The sequence below is a fragment of the Bos indicus genome, chromosome 14, assembly GCF_029378745.1.
Source record: "Bos indicus isolate NIAB-ARS_2022 breed Sahiwal x Tharparkar chromosome 14, NIAB-ARS_B.indTharparkar_mat_pri_1.0, whole genome shotgun sequence".
NCBI lineage: Eukaryota > Metazoa > Chordata > Mammalia > Artiodactyla > Bovidae > Bos > Bos indicus.
Window position 1 is genome coordinate 68,212,268 of NC_091773.1, and position 21,614 is coordinate 68,233,881.

General features: G+C 50.0%; 1 protein-coding gene across 1 annotated transcript in view; it reads right to left on the reverse strand.

Annotated features, from left to right (window-relative positions):
* Positions 1–250: 250 nt before the first annotated feature.
* PTDSS1 (phosphatidylserine synthase 1) overlaps positions 251–21,614 on the reverse strand; it is a 67,510-nt gene continuing 46,146 nt past the window's right edge. Inside the window, exons 9-13 of the mRNA XM_019973905.2 lie at positions 21,354–21,419; positions 12,738–12,837; positions 4,374–4,442; positions 3,313–3,382; positions 251–1,353 (exon numbers count right to left, since the gene is read on the reverse strand). Of these exons, the coding sequence (XP_019829464.1) occupies positions 1,244–1,353; positions 3,313–3,382; positions 4,374–4,442; positions 12,738–12,837; positions 21,354–21,419 (415 nt within the window). The 3' untranslated portion in view covers positions 251–1,243. The remainder of the gene's footprint in view (positions 1,354–3,312; positions 3,383–4,373; positions 4,443–12,737; positions 12,838–21,353; positions 21,420–21,614) is intronic.

Sequence of the window (21,614 nt, forward strand, 5' to 3'; positions counted from 1 at the left end):
CACACACGCAAAAGACAACAATGACTATCTTGTTCACTTCCTATTGATCACTTGGGAAGTTTAGGAAAAGGAACATATGTGTCTGCAAGCCCTCTAAAATACATATATATTTTTTCTCTTTTCTTCTCACTACATAAAACACAAACATATTCACAGTATCCTAAAGCCACTTGAAAAACACAGCGATTGCTTACAAACAGTGAAAAGCACCAATAAGATACAAAGAAATGAGCACTTAACGGAGGCCAAATTTGATGGGTTTTAACGCGAACCATTTTATTTAAAACAGGGATCCATCAGAGGTGGTGAACTATCAGGGTCAGTGGTCTAGAGCATGGCACGGATGAAAGGGAATACTCACCAGCACCTCACGTGGGACTAAAAGACAACGTCAGCAACACACCATGAAAGAAAACTAATAAAATGGAAAAGGCACCTGGCTGGGGGCGGGGTCACGAGCACTGCCTCCGGGGAGGTTCCCGCCTCTGCGCTGTGGCTAAGTCTGACCAGGGACACTGGCGAGGGAACGGGAACGTTCTGGTCTAACGCCCAGGATCCTGTGTGGGGAGCTAACCTTCCCGCAGCCTGGTGTCTACCTGCCACATGTGGTTTCAGGTCCTAAAGGGGGGAGGAGGTTACTAAATGTAACACCAAAGCTCCCCACTTTTTTTCCTCCAGGAGAGAGGGGAGCCCTCCTCAAATTCAACGTCAGCAGTGGCTTCTGAAGGCTTATATAAGCATCCCAACTTAAAAAACAAGCAGTAAGGAAATAAAACATAGTCAAGTGGGCTGGGCTTAAAACCAGTCAGTCAAGTGGAAGGGCAGATTCAGAGAAAGAAAATGGTGGCGACCTGTCCATCAGCTGTCCCGGTGGGATGCCCTGTCTCAGTGAAGATGTTTAAACGGCACCCACCACACAGGAAGCACAAAGCTGCTCCGGCAACTGAGTAAAGAGCTACCATCTCCTCCTCCGAGCACCGTCCTGCTACCGGTGGCCAAGTGCTGAAGTTACCAGGGACCCCCAAAGGCCCGAGCCCCTCCTGCAATCATCTGCCCTGTGGGGCTGGGCTGTGGGAAACAAGACCCACGCTCTCAAATAACGACCCCCTCTCCAGCCCCGTTCCTTCCCGATCACACTGTGCCTTTCGACCTCCCTCCTCCCGGCAAGTCCAGCCGATTCCGTCCCCTCCCAGTTCTAGGCACTCCCTGGACACATCGTGTATTATTATGAACCAGGGTCTTTTCATTTCTTTCCCACTCCGTTGGTGACTTTTGACTTGGAATGTCGATTCCTTCTTCTGGAAGAATGGCTCTCGCTGTTGCCTGGATGCTTGTGGGGGCCGTCTTCAGAACCTGGTCAAGAGGAATCGGGACACGCCGTCAGCATCGTTGCGGGCTGCGGGCCCAGGCTCTGGCCTTCTGCCCCTGCTCTCCCTGCCCGGGCTGCCCGCTGCTCTTCCACTGATCCTCGGGCGCCATCTAGTGACCTTGCTAATAAACCAACGCATACACGCCCCAGTGGACATGAGTTTGAACAGGGAGGCCTGGTGTGCTGCAGTCCATGGGGTCGCAGCGAGTCGGACATGACTGAGCCACTGAACTGACTGACTTGACTGATAGAAGCCCAGGCCCTCGGCTAACTAGCACAGCTAGGGCCTGGGTGTCCTGAGGATGTTTTACACTCCCCGCAGGGTGGACTGTGGTCCATGGCGTTGGGGGCCAGAAGTGAGAGCATAGATCACATCAGAGCACAGAGGAGAGCCCGTGAAAACTTACACCACGTGGGTGTCGAGTCTACCTTCGCAACCGAAGGACACACCAGGGACGTTTTCCCCACCTTGGTCGGCTGCAAACCGTAGTTTCTAAATCTCTAAACTGGAACGAATTCTTGACTTGACAGATATGAAAGCTATTACACGACTTTGGGGGTCTGACCTAGAGGCCTCCCACTACTCAGGACAGGCAGCCAGGAGTCACCTGGGAAGATGCCGAGGGCCCGCGAGAGGCTCAAGGTCTACAGGGCCGGCATCCTTTGTCACGCTCCGTCGTGTGGGAGCTCAGAGAAAGGCGTCTACATGGGCTGAGAGCTGAGCAATCAGCAGGTCCCCAGCCAGCTGGACGGTGGGGCCGGGGCAGTGGAGCTGGGGTGGGGGTGGGCATTCCGGCAGGGGGTGTGTAAGGTCTGGAAGGTCATCGGAACTTCCTGGCAGGAGGCTGGCTCTGCCCCAGAGTTGGGCACGTGGACAACCTCTGGCCTAGCAGCAGAGCCAAGATTCTCTGCTCCAGGGCTCAGGTTCTGTTTGTTTTTTAAACCGTCGGCCTACCTTCCATTTCAACGTATCTCTACCATTGCTTATATCTTGTAGTCTTGTCACTGGAGAACCTGGAAGTGCCACGGACTGATCCCTGAGCTGGGGCGGCAGGGGCGGGGGAGTGGTTCTGAATAAGGGAGCCCCCAGGGGAGAAACCCTGTGCCCACCTCCATCCGCAGTCCACAGTAGTTGGTGGATTCAGGAGAAACCACCTCCAGCAGGGTGACCAGCACTCTGCAGCGTTTTCCCAGGGAGAGCTGTGCTGAGCTTCACCCCGAAGAATCAGGAGAGCAACTCAGCAGAGCTGTCCCTCCCTCACCCCCGCTTTGCTGAGCCAGTCTTAGGGTTGACATTCAAGGTCTCTGGTGTTCACGTCTCTCCTTTTAGTCAAGTCCCATGATCAGTTCATAACTGACAAAGCACTGTCTAGTGGAGCGTCCTCGGGGTCATTTTTCTACAAGCCAAATTCTTTAAAAATAACCAGGTGGCCCCAAATCTTTCCAGAATGCTCCTTGGGGAGAGGCCAGTGGGAGATCCCTGACTACACTGCTGAAATCCCTCTGACGATGGTCTGTCTCTTGAATCAACGCAATCAAGCAGATCCGCCTCTTTTTTGAAAGGCTTCTCTCCTGGCGCACAACTCTTCCTAACCCCTCTCAACTCACAATGAAAGCCAAGAGGAGGAACATCCCCATCAGGATGGCTGAGACAGTGGGGTCTCACTCTGCCCTTCTATCTCAGAGGAGGCAGAACCACACAGCGCCTCTTCTTATGAAGCCAAGTTTCTTGGGCAGAACCTATGAGCACTTTGCTTGTTTCTTTTTTTTTTGCTTGTTTCTTAATAAGTAACAGGAGACATGCAAGTGAGTAGGTTGGAGACCATTTAGGGCTCCAGATATTTATCAATATTCAGAGGATAAGGATAAATTCTGATTAGAAATCCCTTTACTGGGCTTTGGGGGCCTTGAGCAATAAGCAGGAAAAAGAGAGAGAAAAATACCTTTTGAACCTTTCCCGTGAGGCCAGGAGATGTCCGGACTGTAGGTGCCATCTTCACACTCTGAGTAGGTCTAGGGAGAGAGGCAGGCTTAGTGGTGGGATGGAGTGCTCCCAAGGGGAGGGTGCCAGCAAACAAGGAAGGGTGCTCCACCCAGGCCTCTCCCGGGCTAGGGACCCCCACCAGCAAGGGCAGGACCGCCTGGTGCTCAGGCTCTTAGCTCTAAGAGCAAGGCTACTCCCAAGTGATGTGGAACAGATCTTCTAGAAAGTGCCTTTAGCTCCTTAGACTAAAAGGATAAATAGAGGATGAAAGCTGCTATTTTCACTTAAAAAAAATCCCAGTTGACGAGACTGCTATAGCGTTTTAAGCCCCCTCACATCAATCCTCTACCTTAATCCTCCTCTACTAGGAAAGGAGGGCTTCCCAGGTAGCTCAGTGGTAAAGAATCCGCCTGCTAACGCGGGAAGCACTGGAGACTCCGGTTCAATCCCTGGCTCAGGAAGATCCCCTGGAGGACTAAAATGGCAACCCCCTCCATCAGTCTTGCCTGGGAAATCCCACAGAGGAGCCTGGCGATCTACAGTCCATGGGGTCTCAGAGAGTAGGACACGACCGAGTGGCTGAGCACGCCCGCACACATGCACACACAACGAAGTAAGCAGGGCGAGAGTTTCTGCAAGGGAGCCCCAGGCTGGGACGCAGGAGGAGGCCTGCACAGGGTGAAAGACCCAGCTTTGCAAAAACTGGTCCCGGGCTTGCCCCGCAATTAAAAACAAACAAAAAGAATTCGCAAATAATTTTAAAAGTTTTAGCCCTCGTAAGAAATGAGGATAAAAGTACGGGAGCTATTGAACAGGGCAGTCCCAAGCAAGAATGGCAATTATAGGAAGTGAATTCTGAACCGGCTGTGTTTGGGGCGGCGGGGGGGCGGGGCAGAGGGCGCTGACACCCTGCCCACGCGCTGCCGGCCATGCCCCATCCTCCGTGACTGTGCTCCCAGCTACAGTGCCAAGCAGGGTGTGATCAGACACAAAAAGCCATCTCTGCATTCCCTTGTATACCTTTTCTCGGTGACCGTAGTGCTCTGCATACCAAACCATGCCGTACAAGCACAGGAAGGTGGTGAAAGCCTGGAAGAGAAAAACAAGCACAAAACAGTTTTAGAATGAGGGTGCAACCATAAATTCCATTTTCCCGAACTTTAGGATTTCGATGGGAATTCACACATGGCGTCTCCAGGAGTTTCTGCCTCCTGCCCCAGGACGCCGGTTACAGCACAGCTGGGTGCCGCAGCGATGACCCCGGGAGGCAGCGAGGAAGACCGCGAGGGCTTTCTGAGAGAGGAGCTGGGAGACCTCGGTTACCAGTGTCTCCGTGGTTGGCTGGGCTTCCCTGATAGCTCAGCTAGTAAAGTGAAGAATCGGCCTGCAATGTGGGAGACCTAGGTTCGATCCCTGGGTTGGGAAGATCCCCTAGAGAAGGGAAGGGCTACCCACTCCAGTATTCTGGCCTGGAGAATTCCATGGACTGTATAGTCCATGGGGTCACAAAGAGTCGGACACGACTGAGAGACATTCACTTCACTTCATGTGGATATCACTGTGACTCTGCCGTCAGAATGACGATCTCTTCCAGGTGTGGGATCAGGTAGGTGCATTTTCTGAGCAGCTCTGTGGCTTCTGGCTAAGAGCACGTATTGGCCTCTATCTTGTACCTCTTTTTGGGGTCTGAGTCTCACAGTCCATCCTCTGCACCCTGCCCCCCATCACTAAAGTCAATTAGGAGGACTCAGCCGGTCAGCTTCTGAGGGAAACAGTATTTTTTTTTTTAATATTTATATTTTGGTTCCGCCGGGCCTTCCTTACTGCATGCAGACTTTCTCTAGTTGTGCCAAGCTCTCCGTTGCGGTGTGCAGGCTTCTCACTATGGTGGCTTCTCTTGCGGTACAGCATGAGCTCTATGGCACGTGGGCTCGGAGTTGGGGAGCAGGGGCTGACTGCCCCACTGCAGGTGGGATCTTCCCTCGACCAGGATCGAACCAGCGTCCCCTGCATTGCCAGGTGGATTCTTAACCACTGGAACACCAGGGAAGCCCAGGAAGAGGGTTTCTGAATGAAAAAGCAGCTTTCCTTCCGTGTAGGGTCACAGTGGTGCCTGGGGGCCCAGCAGGACACATGTCCATGTGGAGGTGGCGGGGCCCAGCAGGACACCGCTGCCCTGGGCGCGGCACTGTTTAGTCTCAGTGGCCCCACTGCGATCCCAGTTCTGGCTGCTTCTGTTTTTCTGTTAGGTAGATCGGAAAATAAAGACAAGGTCAAGTTGTCTTGTGAGACTGTGTGAAAACACACAGGCATGGTCCATGGTTACCCAGAGGCTGGGATCACCTCCACTCCCCCCTGGTGTACCTCACCAGCCCCCCTACACCCTAAATTATGCTCTAATTTAAGGAAAAAATAGCACCTAGAAATCCAGAGTTTAAAAATGTGTCAAAAAACTGAAAGCTGGGGGAAGTTCCTGGCTGCCTGGACTACACCATGTGACAGGACAGGAAAGGCCCCCAGCCGGGCCTCAGCGTCCCCTTGTGACCGTGAGGGAGTCGCCAAAACCAAGCAAACTGCCCGTTCTGCTGTTACGTGGTGTCATTCAGTCGCTCAGTCGTGTCTGACTCTTTGCGACCCCACAGGCTGCAGCACGCCAGGCTTCCCTGTCCTTCACCATCTTCTGGAGCTTACTCAAGCTCATGTCCATTGAGTCGGTGATGCCATCCAACCATCTCATCCTCTGTCATCCCCTTCTCCTCCTGCCTTCAAGCATTTCCAGCATCAGGGTCTTTTCCAACGAGTCAGCTCTTCACATCAGGTGGCCAAAATATTGGAGCTTCAGCTTCAGCAGCAGTCCTTCCAATGAACATTCAGGACTGATTTCCTTTCGGATGGACTGGTTGGATCTCTTGCTGTCCAGGGGACTCTCAAGAGTCTTGTCTAGCACCGCAGTTTGAAAGCATCAATTCCTAAGCGCTTCTACTGTTCTGTTTCTTCAGAAGTCCTTACTTTGGGAACCCAATGACAGAACATGGTCCTCAAGGTCTAACCTCCATCTCTTCCACTGCGTTTCCTACTGGGGACCTGTCCCCTTGACTCAGCCATGGGAATAGTTGTGAAATTATGCTGTAATCTTCTCTTCTTGAATAATTTCAGTTCTTTCTAAGAGTCATAACTTTAAATCTAGAGGTGTTAATCTCAATCCTCATCTCACAGCAGAGGAATAAAGCTCAGAGAGGCAAATGACCTTCTTAAAGATGCACAGTTAGAGGGTGGCAAGACTGAAACCAGAACACAGGTTTCTTTACATACCTGGATCAAATTTTAGGGGTGTCTATCAAAATAAATGCTAATTTCAGGTCTACATGTCTTTAGAGCGCTATCCATTATTTATCTGTCCATTCATCCATTCCCGGGGGAAGAAAGGCATCATGGGAGGAGCCAGTGTGCCCAGCCCGCAGTCCGGAGGGCGGAGCCCGGACTGAAGGGGACGAGGCGCTGCGCCTTCTCGTCACGGGCGGCCTATAGCATAGTCCGGGTCCAGTTCCTCCGGGTCAGCGACATTCATGGAGTGTCTGCTGGGTGCACGGAGTCACCTTACGGGTCAAAAAAGAAAGGAATCTGAGTGCTCCCCTGGTCCTTCCATGCCAGTGAAGTGGGAATAGCGGAATGGCGGGGAGAGAACATGAAATATAAGAAGACCCACTAGTTCATTAAAAAAAAAAATTAAATCCTTATTGAAACTCGTGTATATTCGGGTGTTTTTTTTATTTAAGAAAGCTCGTATCTCCCCATCAAAATACTAAGCCATGAATGAATATACTAAAATTATAAAATGAAACACGACTTCTAATCTTTAACACAGTCCAGTACTTATTCAGATTTCTAATATACGGCATCATATATTAAATGTACTGTTTTCACGGCATGGCAAGAGTGGGAAGACTAGGGGATCTGTAGCACGTAAAACTACGTGTGTCAGCTCCTCAGGGAGAGAGCAGGACAGCCTAGGTTGCAAAGGAGGGGAGGGAGGCGGGGTTCCACCTCCAGGGACCAGTCCGTGACTGTGCTGCGGGGGTCGTCATTGCGCTTCTCGCCCACCAGAGGGCAGACGTGCAGGGCTTTCTTCCCCCAGCTTTCTCTCCTGCCCTGGGAGGGCAGACTGGCAGCTTAGGGCTGCTCCAGGAGCAGACAGCTGGGCAGACCTTGCTTTGCAGGGGGGCGGGGGGGTGGGGGGGCAGGCAAACACTGGCAGGTGCTGCGTGGCAGATGCTTATCATCACAACCGCCATGCAAAGGACCTGCTGTGGTGGCCAAATTTACCACTTCACCTGGGTAAAAGAGGCCCTTTTCACACTTGTCCCAGGAGACAAAAGCTTGTAATTTATGGGTTTGCAATCACACCTCTGGAAATCTAGGCAAGTACCTACTTAAAATGTCAAGGCCTGGCATTTAAATAGCAATTGTGCAGATTTTGTTTAAAGAAAGAGAAGAAAAAAAAAAAAGGAAAGAAAAAACGTGAGGGCTGAGAACCAAGGCAGCACACAGGCCCAGGTGTGGCTTCCATATTATGGTTACCAGCATTCAAATCCACCCAGACTCATTAGACAACTGGTGCTGTGGCAGCTTATCAACCAGCATACGGGGCCTTTATTTCTATATTAATCACAAATTCTGTGTATACTCTCTTCCCAATCAAGGCGAATAACTGGGGGCTTTGTTTCTCTTAGCGTGGAGACATGGCGTAAACTTGTTCTCTTACTGAAAAATGTTTGCCTCCCTCCTAAGACTGAGACCAATCTTGATCTTTAATTAAAAACCGTGATTATAAAATGTGCCGGGCACACACATCTTTTAATATTTATTAAACCCACACTTTATTTCCACTCTTTTTCTCTAACTGAAACATGTGCAAGGCCGTGGGGGCCCCTAATCATCCCAGCCAAAGGCTTCTCTTCAGGCCAGCTCCCCTTCCATGGCACTCATGACAACACTAACTGGGGGATTCTGCTTATCTGCAAAGTCCTCTTCCCCGTGGCTGTTTCTCGTCCCCGGCCCAGCCTCTAAAATGTGGCTGCTCCCTGGTCCCCATCCTCAGCCAGCCTCTCCCCTCACTATGGCCCCCGACTCTTACCAAGCTGATGGCTCCTACCATTTACCCCAAGCATGGACACCTCCTGACTCTGTGTCTCCACTGCTGACCAAGTCTTTCCAGAGCTCCTGGACAGACCAGAACTTCCAATGACACAAGACACCCTCACCTGTAAATCTAATGGTCCCTCACACCTTAACACACCTCCTTTCAACGAGCTTCTCGGATACCCCTCAACCAGTCACTAGTACCGGAAGCCACCAGTGGCCCAAACAGGAAAGCTGGAGCCGCCCTCCCCACCTCTGACGAGGGGACGCCTGCTGGGCCGGGTTCCTGCCGCCCTTTCTCTGCACCTTCAATGCCACTGCCTGGGACAGGCCCTCCCTGAGCTCCCAGCGACACCCTCAGGCTCAGCCCTCCTCCATCCCGTCCCTTCCACGCTCTCCCGGCCTCCAGCTGCTCCGCGAGGCAGTCTTTCCACTGAAAAAAAAAAAACCCTGAATTCCCACCGACATACAGAGCTGGTCCCAGGCAGACACGTCCGACCCCGCCTCCTCCGCCTTGCTCTCGCCCTCGCTCCCCAAACAGGCCGCCATCTTCCTGTGACTCCGGCGCGGGGGCGCTTCGGTCTTCACGCCTGCCTGTCTCGTCATACGTGTCTAGGTCTCCTGGTCTCCGTCTCTGGACCTCACCCCCCTTGTCTCCCTGCATTTGATGAGTGTTTCCCATGCATCAGACGCTGTGCTAGCGTCCCTGGCACAAAAGGACGATGGAGACTTATTCTCCGTGAGCAGCAGGAAGTGCCAGGTTGAGGAGACCGACATAAACACCACAGAAAATGTCACGCTGGGGCCAGAGCTTGAGGAGGTATGAACAGAATGGGACTGGGCCGCGCAGGAGGGAGTCCTCTCGTCTGCCTTGCAGGCCGGAGTGTACTGTACGCGGGGCGCAGATGGAAGGTTGGTCTTGGCATTAAGGTTCACCAGGTGGAGGAAAAAGCAGGGTAAAGCACTCAGCGTGGGCAAAGGAAACCTCTCGGGTGCAGGCAGGACAGGTCTGGAAGGACGACGCGCTGAGGTGTTCAGTAACCAGGAACAGTCTGGTGGAGCCTGAGGACAGGGGACTGCAAGGCTGGGTGTGAGAACCACCCAGGCAGTAACGGCCCCGAACACGCGGGCCCTTCGTATTCCTGCTGCTGGGTGTGCGCTGGGGACCCATCTTCCTTCCCGCCGTTTCTGCCCCCCAGAGGGAGCTTCCCAGGGTAACCCTGCGGCTTTCCCTCACCCCTTCCCCAGGGGGCAGTGTGTCTTAACTGACTGGGGAACAGGGATGAGCAAGCGGGCCACTTCCTTTCTCAGCGAGGGGAGGCCAGCTTTTCTGAGGCTGGAGAGGAAAGTGTGTCTGCTCCTGGGCTCGTGATTGGAAGGCTCTCGTTGGCATCAGACGCGGACACTGAGAATGTGGGCTCCCGGTCATACAGCGGCTGCTGCTGACCTCCACAGCCTTCCTTCTTCCTGCCTGTCTCCTAACTGCTCTGAACCTGGTGGTGGGGGGGAGATACCGTTCTCTTGGGCCCTCTCAAGCCCCAGCAATCGAGACTGATTCTAAGCGGGGAGGAAGGGATTCCGACCTGAATTCTGGAAGACTGCTTTGGCACCAGAGTGGAGAACGGATCTGAAGGGCAGGATGGAGAAGATGGGAGAGGACGAGGTGAAGCTGGGTCACATGGCGGGGAGCCCGATGGCTGACTTGAGGGGTGACGTCGGGAGGCGGCGGCCGCCTCGCCTCGGGGCTTAGGCTGGGTGCCCACAGGATGGGAGGACCGTGCACTGTGATCCCGGGTGACCCCGAGCACACGTGGTCGCCTGAGCTGCACCCAGCTTGTCGGCTGCTCTCTCCGGAGCTCCTTGGGCTCTGTGCACACACACCGAGACGATGTCTGAGCATCAGTAGTCGGCAGAGGTAATGCCCACGTGCCCTTGGAGGGCCTCCGAGGGGAACCCCCGTGGAGAGGGGAGCGGAAATCTCTAGCCAGACTCTCTGGGTTTGAGCCCTGGCTCTGCCATGGATGACCTGTGTGACCTTAGGTAAGTTAGGGGGACCTCTCTGTGTCTTTATCTGGGAAAGAGGGGATAACAAAGTATCCCCTCAAAGTGTAAAGCTCAAATATGCAATGTGTGAAAAGTGCTTCGAGCAGCGCCTGGCGCACGGTAAGTATGAATAAATCTCATCTTTGCCAGTCACCTACCTGTGTGGCTCCACATCAGGGCAGCTCTGATGAGCACTCGGCCACATGACAGACTTACAAGGGACCACGCTAAGGGATGGAGAGATTGAGAAACTGGTCGTGTCCTCGATAAAGTTACCCTCGCATAGACACCAAGGTGCATCAAAATTCACCAACCTAAGGAGGCAGATGCTAAGTGTCTAATCAGTAAAACAGAGTGAAAGTCTCTAAAACAGAGACTGGAGGGGCCCGGCCAACTGGGTGACCAGAGACAGCTCCCTGGACACGGCCAGCCGTGAGGAGACTCTTCTGGCTACTGATGCCCCCGGAGGAGGCCTGCAATAGGCTGTGATGAAAAGCACCTTCTGCCCACATCTCAGGAGTCCCGCCGGCCTTAACCTGCCTGTGGTCCCCTTGGCATCAGGTGAGGGCTGCACCTGCCTACCATGTGTACCCGCTACAATTCACAGAGCCGGAGTGCCCATGCCAGAGAGAAACGTGAGGAGCAAAGAGTAACAGTTCCTGGCCCGTCTGACACGCTTCCCCCGCAACCAATCCTTACATCTTGTCTCACTGTGATGGAAAAAATACATCTGAGCTTGAATTCTGGAGTTTGAGGACAAACGAGATCCTTCTCCCCTTTCACTATTCAAGATAAAACAGCACAGGCTCAAGGTGCCCTGGCATAGTTAGGATTTCTAACAAGTAATCCTAAAAATAGACACCGTGAAAGACAATAAAAACACTTTAAAAATACAAAGTTCAGTCCTGCCAAAGGAAAACACAAACAAACAAAAAAAGACTTGAATCTGATTAACCCTCTAGATCCAGCTACCAATTTATAGAAAATAACAGAAGACAAAAGAAATCTGGTAAATGACAGTAAGGATGGCATCAGTAAAACCAGACAAGGGGAAAACCTACAGGACAAAACAGTCTGTTTCTTCAACAAATAAACTGCAAAGGAGAAAGTGCTAGAGATGGAGGGAAACATGTAGATTAAAAGAGGCATGCAAACCAATTGCAATGAGTAGATGCTGATTCAAATAAACTGTTAGAAAATACAAACTTGAAGGAAACACTGAACAGTATGAAGGGCTGAATTCTGTTTCCAGTGTGATAATATCATGGCGGTTGCACTAAACAGAAAAGCCTTCCTGTCTTTTTTTAGAAAGACATCCTGAAATAGGAAAAGTGGGCCTGCTTCCGAGTAAGCTGGGGTAGGGACGGTGTGTGTGGAACAAAAGGACATGAGACCGGCCACTGGTGGGTAACTGCTGAATCTGGGTGATGCGTTACGTGAAGGGGGGGAGCGACCTTATGTACTTCCATGTTTGAAGTTTATGTGGTAATAATAAAAATTTTTTAAAAGCCCGAGTTAATTTTCTAGACTAAGTAAAAGCGAAGAATCTTAAATGTAAAATAAGACTTTTCTCCAAAGTAACAAAACAAATTAAAAGGACAATAACAGAATTTTAAATTTAAAAAATTTTTTTAGGTAAGATCCTGTTTCATTTGAGAGATGAGGGAAATGTCCCAGGACAATGAAGCTGGAGGCCCCCAGGACTCTTCCCTTCAGAGAGGAAAACACACCCAACACAAGCGTGGCCTATATATAACATTGGCCAGGGGAGAAGAAATAGCGTGGCCTGATTGCCTCCAAACCCCCTCCCCTTACATGGCCTGTAAACCAGAGTCTGTCGTTTTGTACATGAACACTTGGTAATATACACATTACAGGGCTCGGGAACTGTCCCTTCAAGGCAGACCTGACATTCTCAGCAAATGTAGGCGAATGCTCACGAGTGAAACAAATGGGAGTATAATTATGCACCTGCTGGGGGCATGTGATCAGACCTACAAAGGGGACCAATTTGGGGTGCCACGTGGTCCTGTGTATTTGTTCTTGAACTTCATCCCATGGCCAATCTTGGGCTATTACAAGTATTATGTCTTGCCTTCTATAAATGTCTAAGAAACCTTGGTGCACAAGACGGTCTTGTTTTTTTTTCTAGAAGAGACCATGGGGAGTTTAACACTTCAAGGTAGAAAAGTAATGACTTACCACGCAAAGAAGCCAAAGCACAACATAGAGTATTTGGGTCTTAGAGAAGAGATCTTGTCCAAATTTTATGCAGACAATAGCTTCCAGGAAACCAATGACCCTGTGACACAGAACAAGAGGTTAAATAACAAACTCATTAGAATATAACGCATTAACAGAAACATGCATAATTCCATCAGAAAGTTCAGCAGGTCAAAAGATTTCTGCTCCAAACACGAAGCAAGTCCCCTACAAAATGACAGTGCTCTAGTCTACTGTGCTTTCTTTAGAGACAATACATATTACATGCATTATATATATATAGATAGATAGATAGATTTAATTAAAAAGGCTATTTTACTGTTATTCCTCTCTTCTTTTTCTTCAGATTATCTTTTTAGAGCAGTTTTTCAGGCTCATAGTAAACTTGAGGGAAAGGTACAGATTTCCGACCATTCTCTGCCCTCACACATGCACAGCCTTCCCCACTAGGAATATCCCCCACCGGAGCAGCGCATCTGTCACAAATGATGAACACAGTCAGCCAGAGTCCACAGGTTACCTCAGGGCTCACTCTGATGGTGGTGTACATTCTGGGGGTTTGGATAGATGTTCAAAGTGTAACATACCCACCACTGGGGTTCCCAGGTGGTGCTAGTGGTAAAGAGCCTGCTTGCCAAGGCAGGAGATGTGAGAGATGCAAGTTCAGTCCTTGGGTTGGGAAGACCCCCTGGAGAAGGGCATGGCAACCCACTCCAGTATTTTTGCCTGGAGAATCCCATGGACTACAGTTGCAAAGAGCTGGCACAACGGAAGTGACTTAGTGTACATGCATCTACCATTACAGGGTCAGACGGAATAGTTTCACTGCCCTAAAAGCCCTCTGTGCTCTGCCTATTCATCCCTTTATTCCTCTCCAGGAGTAAGTTATTTTTCATATCTTCCTTCCTCACAGACCACAATCTCAGTGTGTATATTTTCATAGCTACAGACCACTTGATGTCATCTTGGTCAGAGCCATAATGACAGGTGGACAGACACCCCCTTGGTTGAGACCCTGGCAGGGACAGGAAACCCACCACCTCTGTGGGCAGCTGCTTCTGCTCTTTCAGTCTCTTTAGCTTTGGGGAAGTTGTTCCTTATCTCCAGTGGGTGCCTGCCTCCTCCTGCCCCAGTCCTAACTCTGCCCTCCACAGTCATACAGGGGAGCGTGAGCTTCCAGGTAAGGCTTTCAGTAACTTGAAGGCAGCGATCACATTTCCTCCCAGCCATCTAGGAATTTCCAGATTTAATATGTCCAGTTCTGCTGACAATAAAAACCCTTTATCCTCTACATCAGTAGTAATTTTGCTACATAAAAAAATGTTTAAAAAAAAAACTTTCATGTTTTACTCTTGAATTAAAACATCAAAGAAAAAAGCCAATCTTGTATTATAGAACTTCATTTATGAATATTAAAATCAGATCTTTATTACGGTTCAGAAATTGAAGGTAAGAACTGAGGAGGTGGGGTAACACAGCTCACCCCTTCATCCCAATGACTGCCCAGAAATAGCGACTTCTGACAAGGCCACGCTAGGTATTCCTTGCTCAGGAGGGAAGCGAGACAATCAGGGACTGGTCCTGTTGCAGGCATAATCTCTGAAAAGGCAGGAAAGGGCCCGGAAGACCCCAGGCCCCCTCCCCACTGCAGACACAGAGGTCACTGCCATGGTCAAATGGATGGACAGCTCTAAACAGCTGAAGACCTGGAGCCAGAACCACCAAAGCAGAAAGTCTCCAGTATGGATCTCTAGAGAGTCTGGGGTGGTCTTGTACCCCGGGGCAAACCAAACAAGGTTTAGGAGTGGTTGCCTGAATCTTTAAAGACCACCCTTACACACACACCCCGGCCCAATAAAGCACAGCCCTTGTGAGAAGGCCGCATTTCAGCCCAGCATCGTGGGAGGCCAGAGGGAGCAGGGCTGAGGTCCGCTGTCGCCCTGAGGTCGAGACCACCATTCGACACTAGAGGGCAGCAAAGCAGCTTCGGGAAGGGCTCCTGTGGGCGGACACAGAAAGCAACGCAGCCCGGGCTGGGCCGGCCTGAGGGACTGCAACCGGAAGAAAGTCTGCCCACCTGCCCTGAGCGGACAGAACAGCGGGCTTTACTGTGACAGGCTTCTAAACAGTCAACTGACCGAGGCACCCTTGGAGAGCTCGGTGACCAGCTGATTAGAGCTGTGTTTCTCAGACTTCTGTGACCTGAGTCGCATGGCAGGAAACACAATTTTCATCTTGTCCCCTCTCCCACACACACAACCTGCCCCAAAACACACAAAACAACTGTCCCCTTGCTCTGACATTTTCCTACCCTATTTCACTGTCAGAAAAATGCTGGTCATGACTCACTCAGTTGACTTCATAACAACCTGAAATTTGCTCTAAAGACCAGTGCTTTTCAATCAGGAACTTCAGGATGACTTGTTCCCACATGCTGAGGAATCTTAGCTGACCTGTTGTCCATGGAGGTGCCCTTGAGTAGAGACTGGGTGGGGGAGGGGTCAGGATGGAGGAAGGGGCAGCGTGAGGTCACGAGGTGACACGGGTCTTGAAGGCCACCCCAGAGCTTGGCTTTCAGTCTGAGGGACCTGAGAATCCTGGGGGTGTTGCAGCAGAGGGCTGAACTGGATTGATTTTGTGGAGACTCATTTTGGAAGAGAACTGCTGTGAGGAGACCAGGGAGCAGGGTGAAGACCTGGAGGAGATATGGGATGTGGGGAGCAGCGGGAATGGGGATGCATCACGTCAGCTATCCACGGACCCCTTATCCAGCAACGCTAGCCCTTAGAGGGAGTCCTGAAACGTAACATCCTCCTGGGAGGTCAACATCACTTCCTTATGGGACTCCAATTGCTGTTGGCCTGGGGCTTGAGGCCAAAGGCCTGGGTACTATGGGAGCCTCTATGAAGCCTGGCAGCTGAGGCAACACCAACCACCTCACCCTGGGCAGCCCCTCCATGGTATTGCCCTCAACTTAGAGCCAATTTCAATCTCAGATCTTGACCAGGCTGAGCAAGGTGGCCAATCTGTGGCTGGATGGAACCCAGGACTCCCTCCCCTTCATGTTTGTTGCCGTCCTTATCGTGAAGGAGCATGTTCAGTTCAGTTCAGTCACTCAGTCGTGTCTGACTCTTTGTGACTCCATGACTGCAGCACGCCAGGCTTCCCTGTCCATCACCAATGACCAGAACTCGCTCAAACTCAAGTCCATAGAGTCAGTCAGGTCATCCAACCATCTCATTCTCTGTTGTCCCCTTTTCCTGCCTTCAGTCTTTCTCAGCATCAGGGTCTTTTCCAATGAGTCACTTCTTCACATCAGGAGGCCAAAATATTGGGGTTTCAGCTTCAGCATCAGTCCTTCCTGTGAATATTCAGGTCTGATTTCCTTTAGGATGGATTGGTTGGATCTCCTGGCAGTCCAAGGGACTCTCAAGAGTCTTCTCCAACACCACAGTTCAAAAGCATCAATTCTTTGGTGCTCAGCTTTCTTTATAGTCCAACTCTCACATCCATACATGATTACTGGAAAAACCATAGCTTTGACTAGACAGACCTTTGTTGGCAAAGTAATGTCTCTGCTTTTTAATATGCTGTCTAGGTTGGTCAGCTTTTCTTCCAAGGAGCAAATGTCTTTTATTTCATGCAGTCACTAGTGATTTTGGAGCCCCCCAAAATAAAGTCTCGCAGTTTCCATTGTTTCCCCATCTATTTGCCACCTCTTCTTAATATCTTCTGCTTCTGTTAGGTCCATACTGTTTCTCTCCTTTATTGTGCCCATCCTTGCATGAAATGTTCCCTTGGTATCTCTAATTTTCTTGAAGAGATCGCTAGTCTTTCCCATTCTTTTGTTTTCCTCTATTTCTTTGCATTGATCACTGAGGAAGGCTTCCTTATCTCTCCTTGGTAGTCTTTGGAACTCTGCATTCAGATGGGTGTAGCCTTCCTTTTCTCCTTTGCCTTTAGCCTCTCTCCTCTTCTCAGCTATTTGTAAGGCCTCCTCAGACAACCATTTTGCCTTTCTTTTTCTCTGGGATGGTCTTGATCACTGTCTCCTACAGCATCACAAACCTCCGTCCATAGTTCTTCAGGCACTCTGTATATCAGATCCAATCCCTTGAATCCATTTGTCACTTCCACTGTATAATCATAAGGGATTTGATTTAGGTCATACCTGAATGGTCTACTGGTTTTTCCCTACTTTCTTCAATTTAAATCTGTATTTGGCAATAAGGACTTCCTGATCTGAGCCACAATCAGCTCCCGGTCTTGTTTTTGCTGACTGTACAGAGCTTCTCCATCTTTGGCTACAAAGAATATAATCAGTCTGATTTTAGTACTGACCATCTGGTGATGTCCACGTGTAGTGTCTTCTCTTGAGCTGTTGGAAGAGGGTGTTTGCTATGACTAGTGGGTTCTCATGGGCAGGAGGCAAATCAACTTTGGGCTGCCTGAGGTGCTTCTGCCTGGAGTGAGGCTGGCCTCTCATAAATAAAAACGACCTTAATGCAGAACCCGGCATCAGAAAATCCTCCGCGGATGGAACAAGAATGTATCACAGTCTTATTGAAACTGGGGCACAAAAGCTCTCGGCCTGGTGTGTGTGAGCTGGGTAGACAAGTCAACCTCGAGCAGAGACCATTCTGTCTGTAGCACCTGGTTGCACCTGGATTCTCAAGATGCCACAGCCTGTGTGCATCCTATAGACGCAGCCCTGCAGCTGCACAAAACGCTCTGCCACGAGGGCTTGGGGCGAGGGTCAGTCACTCTCCGGCGGCCAGGAGCTGACTCTCCACCAGTGGAAACAAGCCGTGTATACAAGTGACGCAACTATGATACAATCCCACAGGGAGCCAGGAGTCAGGGAGCCAGGAGTCACCGCGGAACTTCAGGAGGCGGTTCCGGTTCCTGTTCGGATGAGTTCCGGTTCCGGTTAGGATGAGCAAACACACCTTTGGGGAGGAAGTGAACACTGAGCTGGGCCTTAAGGAGGTAGAGAACTCTTTCAGTTGTGCTCCATGGAACATGTGGACTTCCTATGAAGCCCCGGGGCAGGATGGAGAGGGGGAGAAGGGGGCAGAGGGTCCTGGGTGGCACGCCCAGAACGATCCTGCCCAGTTGTTTTGCTGTATATCAGGGTTTGGAGCAAGATATCATTGGAGAAAAGGGATGCAGTTGCTGAAAAAAAAATTTGCGACTATTGCAGAGGACTGGGGCCTGTCAGTAGGTGTTCCTGAGAAAAGGAGCAGGGAGCAGCAGGAAAAAGGGTGGTCAGTCTGGAGGAGGATGGGATGGAGGAGAAGACACTAGAAACAGGAAATGCGAACGTGGCAAGGATGCTGCCCTTGCAATGTAAGCGCTGAGGGTGGGAAACTGAGATGCATGTGGACCAGAGGGAAGGCAGTATGAGAGGCTGTGAGCAAAGGTCAGCAGGCAGATGATGGTGGCCTGGGAGTGCTGGGGAAGGTGGAGGAGGCGGGGAAGGTCTCCTCCAGTTGTGCGTTCTCTCCAAACACTCCCTCCTCCTGTAAGGACACTGAGCTGCATGCTGTGTCTACCCTTAAGGAGCCTGGAAGAACAGCAGCATAATTACAAGAAGTTGTGGAGGGGAGAGGGGTGGCGGGGAAGCCAGCAAAGGAATCAGACGCAGCAGAAACGGAGGAAGAAAACCTGCAGGGCAGCTGCTGCAGGAGGAAGAAAACAGTCTGGAGATGGCAGATGCTGCGGAGAAGACGGGAGAGACGAGGGTGGAGAAGGACGTGCCGATGTGGAGCTGCCCTTGGACAGCGTGATGTGCAGAGGAGCAGAGGCAGAAGCTTACTGTCTTGGGTCACCAGCAGGGCTGGGACAACTCGGGAGAGGAAGCCAGTGTGGTGAGAGGCAGTTCGGACAGCAACCGGGCTCCAGGCCTCGACCCTGGGGACCATCAGCTCTGACCCAACCCCTGGAGACCCAACCCAAGAACTTGCCAGAGGAGGAAAAGTGGCTGCTCACTTCTGTTACAGCCAAAGCTTGGATCCCTTCCGGGCCAAGGGATCCAACATCTTTTCTTCATCAACCAGCCCAATGCTCTCCTTTGGAGGCACAGAAACTCAATTATAATGGGGAGGGGAGGGGGAGAAAGGTGAAGATGAAGACAGTTTCACGTGCCCATCTGGGCAATCTGTCCACCTCGATCTGGCCCTGACACCCACGAAGACGTAGTAACTGGAAGAGGTTCCCCCACTCCGACTTCTCCCCATGGGTTCCCATTCTCCAGATGGATGGAGTCCTGTCTCAGTTGGGCCCAGGATGTTTAGGGACAAAAGGCTGTAAGTTCAGCTCCATGGCACAATTGCGGAGCCCACATTTAAAGTCTGTATTTCATTACATATAGCAGCAATTAATGCCAGCTTTTTGAGGGTGTTAACATTTACAAAGGAGAAAAGTACCTACTACATGGGCTTCACCTCTGTTCCCTTGCATGTCCATACTGTAATAGAGCCAAAGTCATCCCAAAGTTAGTGAAAAGAAAACTATAAAGCATGAACTAGCTGTTAAAGAAGGGGTTTCTCTGGTGGCTCAGTGGTAAAGAATCCACCTGCCAATGCAGGAGACACAGGTTCAGTTCCTGGGTCAGGAAAATCCCCTGGAGAAGGAAATGGTGACCTATTCCAGTATTCTTTCCTGGAGAATCCCACGGACAGAAGAGCTTGGTGGGCTATACAGTCCATGGGGTCACTCAAGAGTCAGACATGACTTAGTGATAAAAACAAAGTTGTTAAAGGAAGTCAGACATTTCAGTGTGTGCTGTTTTGATAGAAGATGAAAGAAACCAAAAAAAAAAAAAACGAAGGTGACAGGGAAGCCGGAGGAAGGAAGGAAAAGAAGATGGGAGGTGGTGGCCCCCGAGAGGCAAACACCAGAGAAGAGACTGGAGGCCAGGCCTCCTGCAGCACCATCACAGGCCCACCATGCCGACCAGACAGAGGCTGCTCCTGCCTGTTCACACACCAGGTGGGTCCACCCTGCGTGATTTATGAACAGGGACTTGCTGTTTTTCAGCACAGCCCACTAATCTCAAGGTCCACTGACCTTGACATCATCATTCTGGGAGTCCTTGATTCTCAACAGAGCATCCTAAATCAGCCAAATGACCTCGCATTTATTTCAGCTCATTTGCATTTGACCTTCTTTCACCATTTTCCAGTAAGGGGCAGCTTTTCTGCGTTTGCTTCCACCCTTTCGCCTAGTTCCTCTAGGCTATTTCTCCCACCACAGGGATTAAACTTTCAAGATACCAGATTAAGGAGAACTACCTGTCTCTCTGATCCACCATCTCCTTTTTCCTCAACAGGTGACTAGACAGAGTTCTCCAGTCGCAGCAGAATAAGACTGTGGCAAGGACTTATAAATGTGAAAAGAAAAATGCACACGGAAAGAAGATGCATGGGACAGAGGAAAAGCTCAAAGGAAAAAAAGATCCCCAGTCCTTGGACAAGACAGTAAGAAGGCAACCTGCCTTCCCGTGACAAAAGTATGTAAGGAGTCTGGTAAATGTAGATTCTCTCTCCCACGAGAGCAGTCAACAATGGAAACTGAATCCATCCTATTACCCTTTAAGCTACTTTGGGTAGGAAAATCAGCTTACATCATAGAGCCTGCCAGAAACAGTGACAAAGGCCTTTTGTCTGTTGGGAAGAAGGCGGTGGGAAACTTGAGCAACCCTTCCAGAATCTGGGTGAGAGCTGGATACACACACACACACACACACACACACACAAGTTTGGAAGGAATGACAATGTAATGTATGCAGCAAGTATCTCTAAACAGTTGATGTCTTTGGATGATCTTTAGTTTATTCTTTTCTACATTATCAATATGCATTACATGGAAAAAAAATTATGTTTAAAAATCTGTTGTGGTTTTCATCGGATTTTCTTTATGCTCGGTTTAAAATCTAGATTAGGTCCTGAATTTAAGCTCCTTGAGTGACTGAACTTCACACACAGATGTGCTGGACGTCTTTGGAACTTCTGTTGCTAGATGGCTTGGTGAGATGTAGATGGTGTTATACTGAGGAAGCGATTACCTGAGATACTGAACAGCATTTCACGTTTAATACTGGGGGTGAAACTGGATAATCTATGCTTTCAAATCATTTAAGTAATTATAAATTCAGATACAGCATTTGTATCTATAATAAGATGATAAATTGTGACCATGTGGCTACGTGTTAGTTTTCTTTGGGACAATAAAACCAGACCCTTTCTGGTGTGTAAGTAACATGAAGCATGGTCAAGCCCATCACAAGTCGTTGTCCCAAACTTACCATCGATTTCAGAGGGAAGTCAAACAATTCATTTCCTATTTCAGGAAACAAGGCCTCCAGTTCTATGTGGAAAATATCTTTTGATTTCCTACTGTCTTTTAAAAAAATAATTTCTACCTCCTCTTTCTGTAACTTGCCAGTTAACTAGTCTAAATTTAAATCAGAAAAGGAACATTAAAAGTGAAAGATACACAATAATTGCACTGAAAGGCAGTTAATGCAGGGTCAAGAAAGAACTCAAGAAATCTACAGACATAAGTGGTTTCAAATGATAAGAGATTACTCACCCAAACACCCAGCACTGTGTTCCCACGCGTTTGCACTGCGTGTCGGTGAGGTAAGCGTAGTACTGTCTGAAAGAACAAAGGTAGAATTCACTGAGAGCCTCTGGAAAACCAGCAAGCCAATACAGAACTAAATCACTCTGACAGTGTGAATATAAAAATTGTCTGCCTTGTTCCACATACTCAAGCTGCCTGGTCTAGTTCTATTCAAAGGAATAGGAAGCCAGTGCCTGCTGAAACCTTCCTGTAAGAGGCTAAGAATTT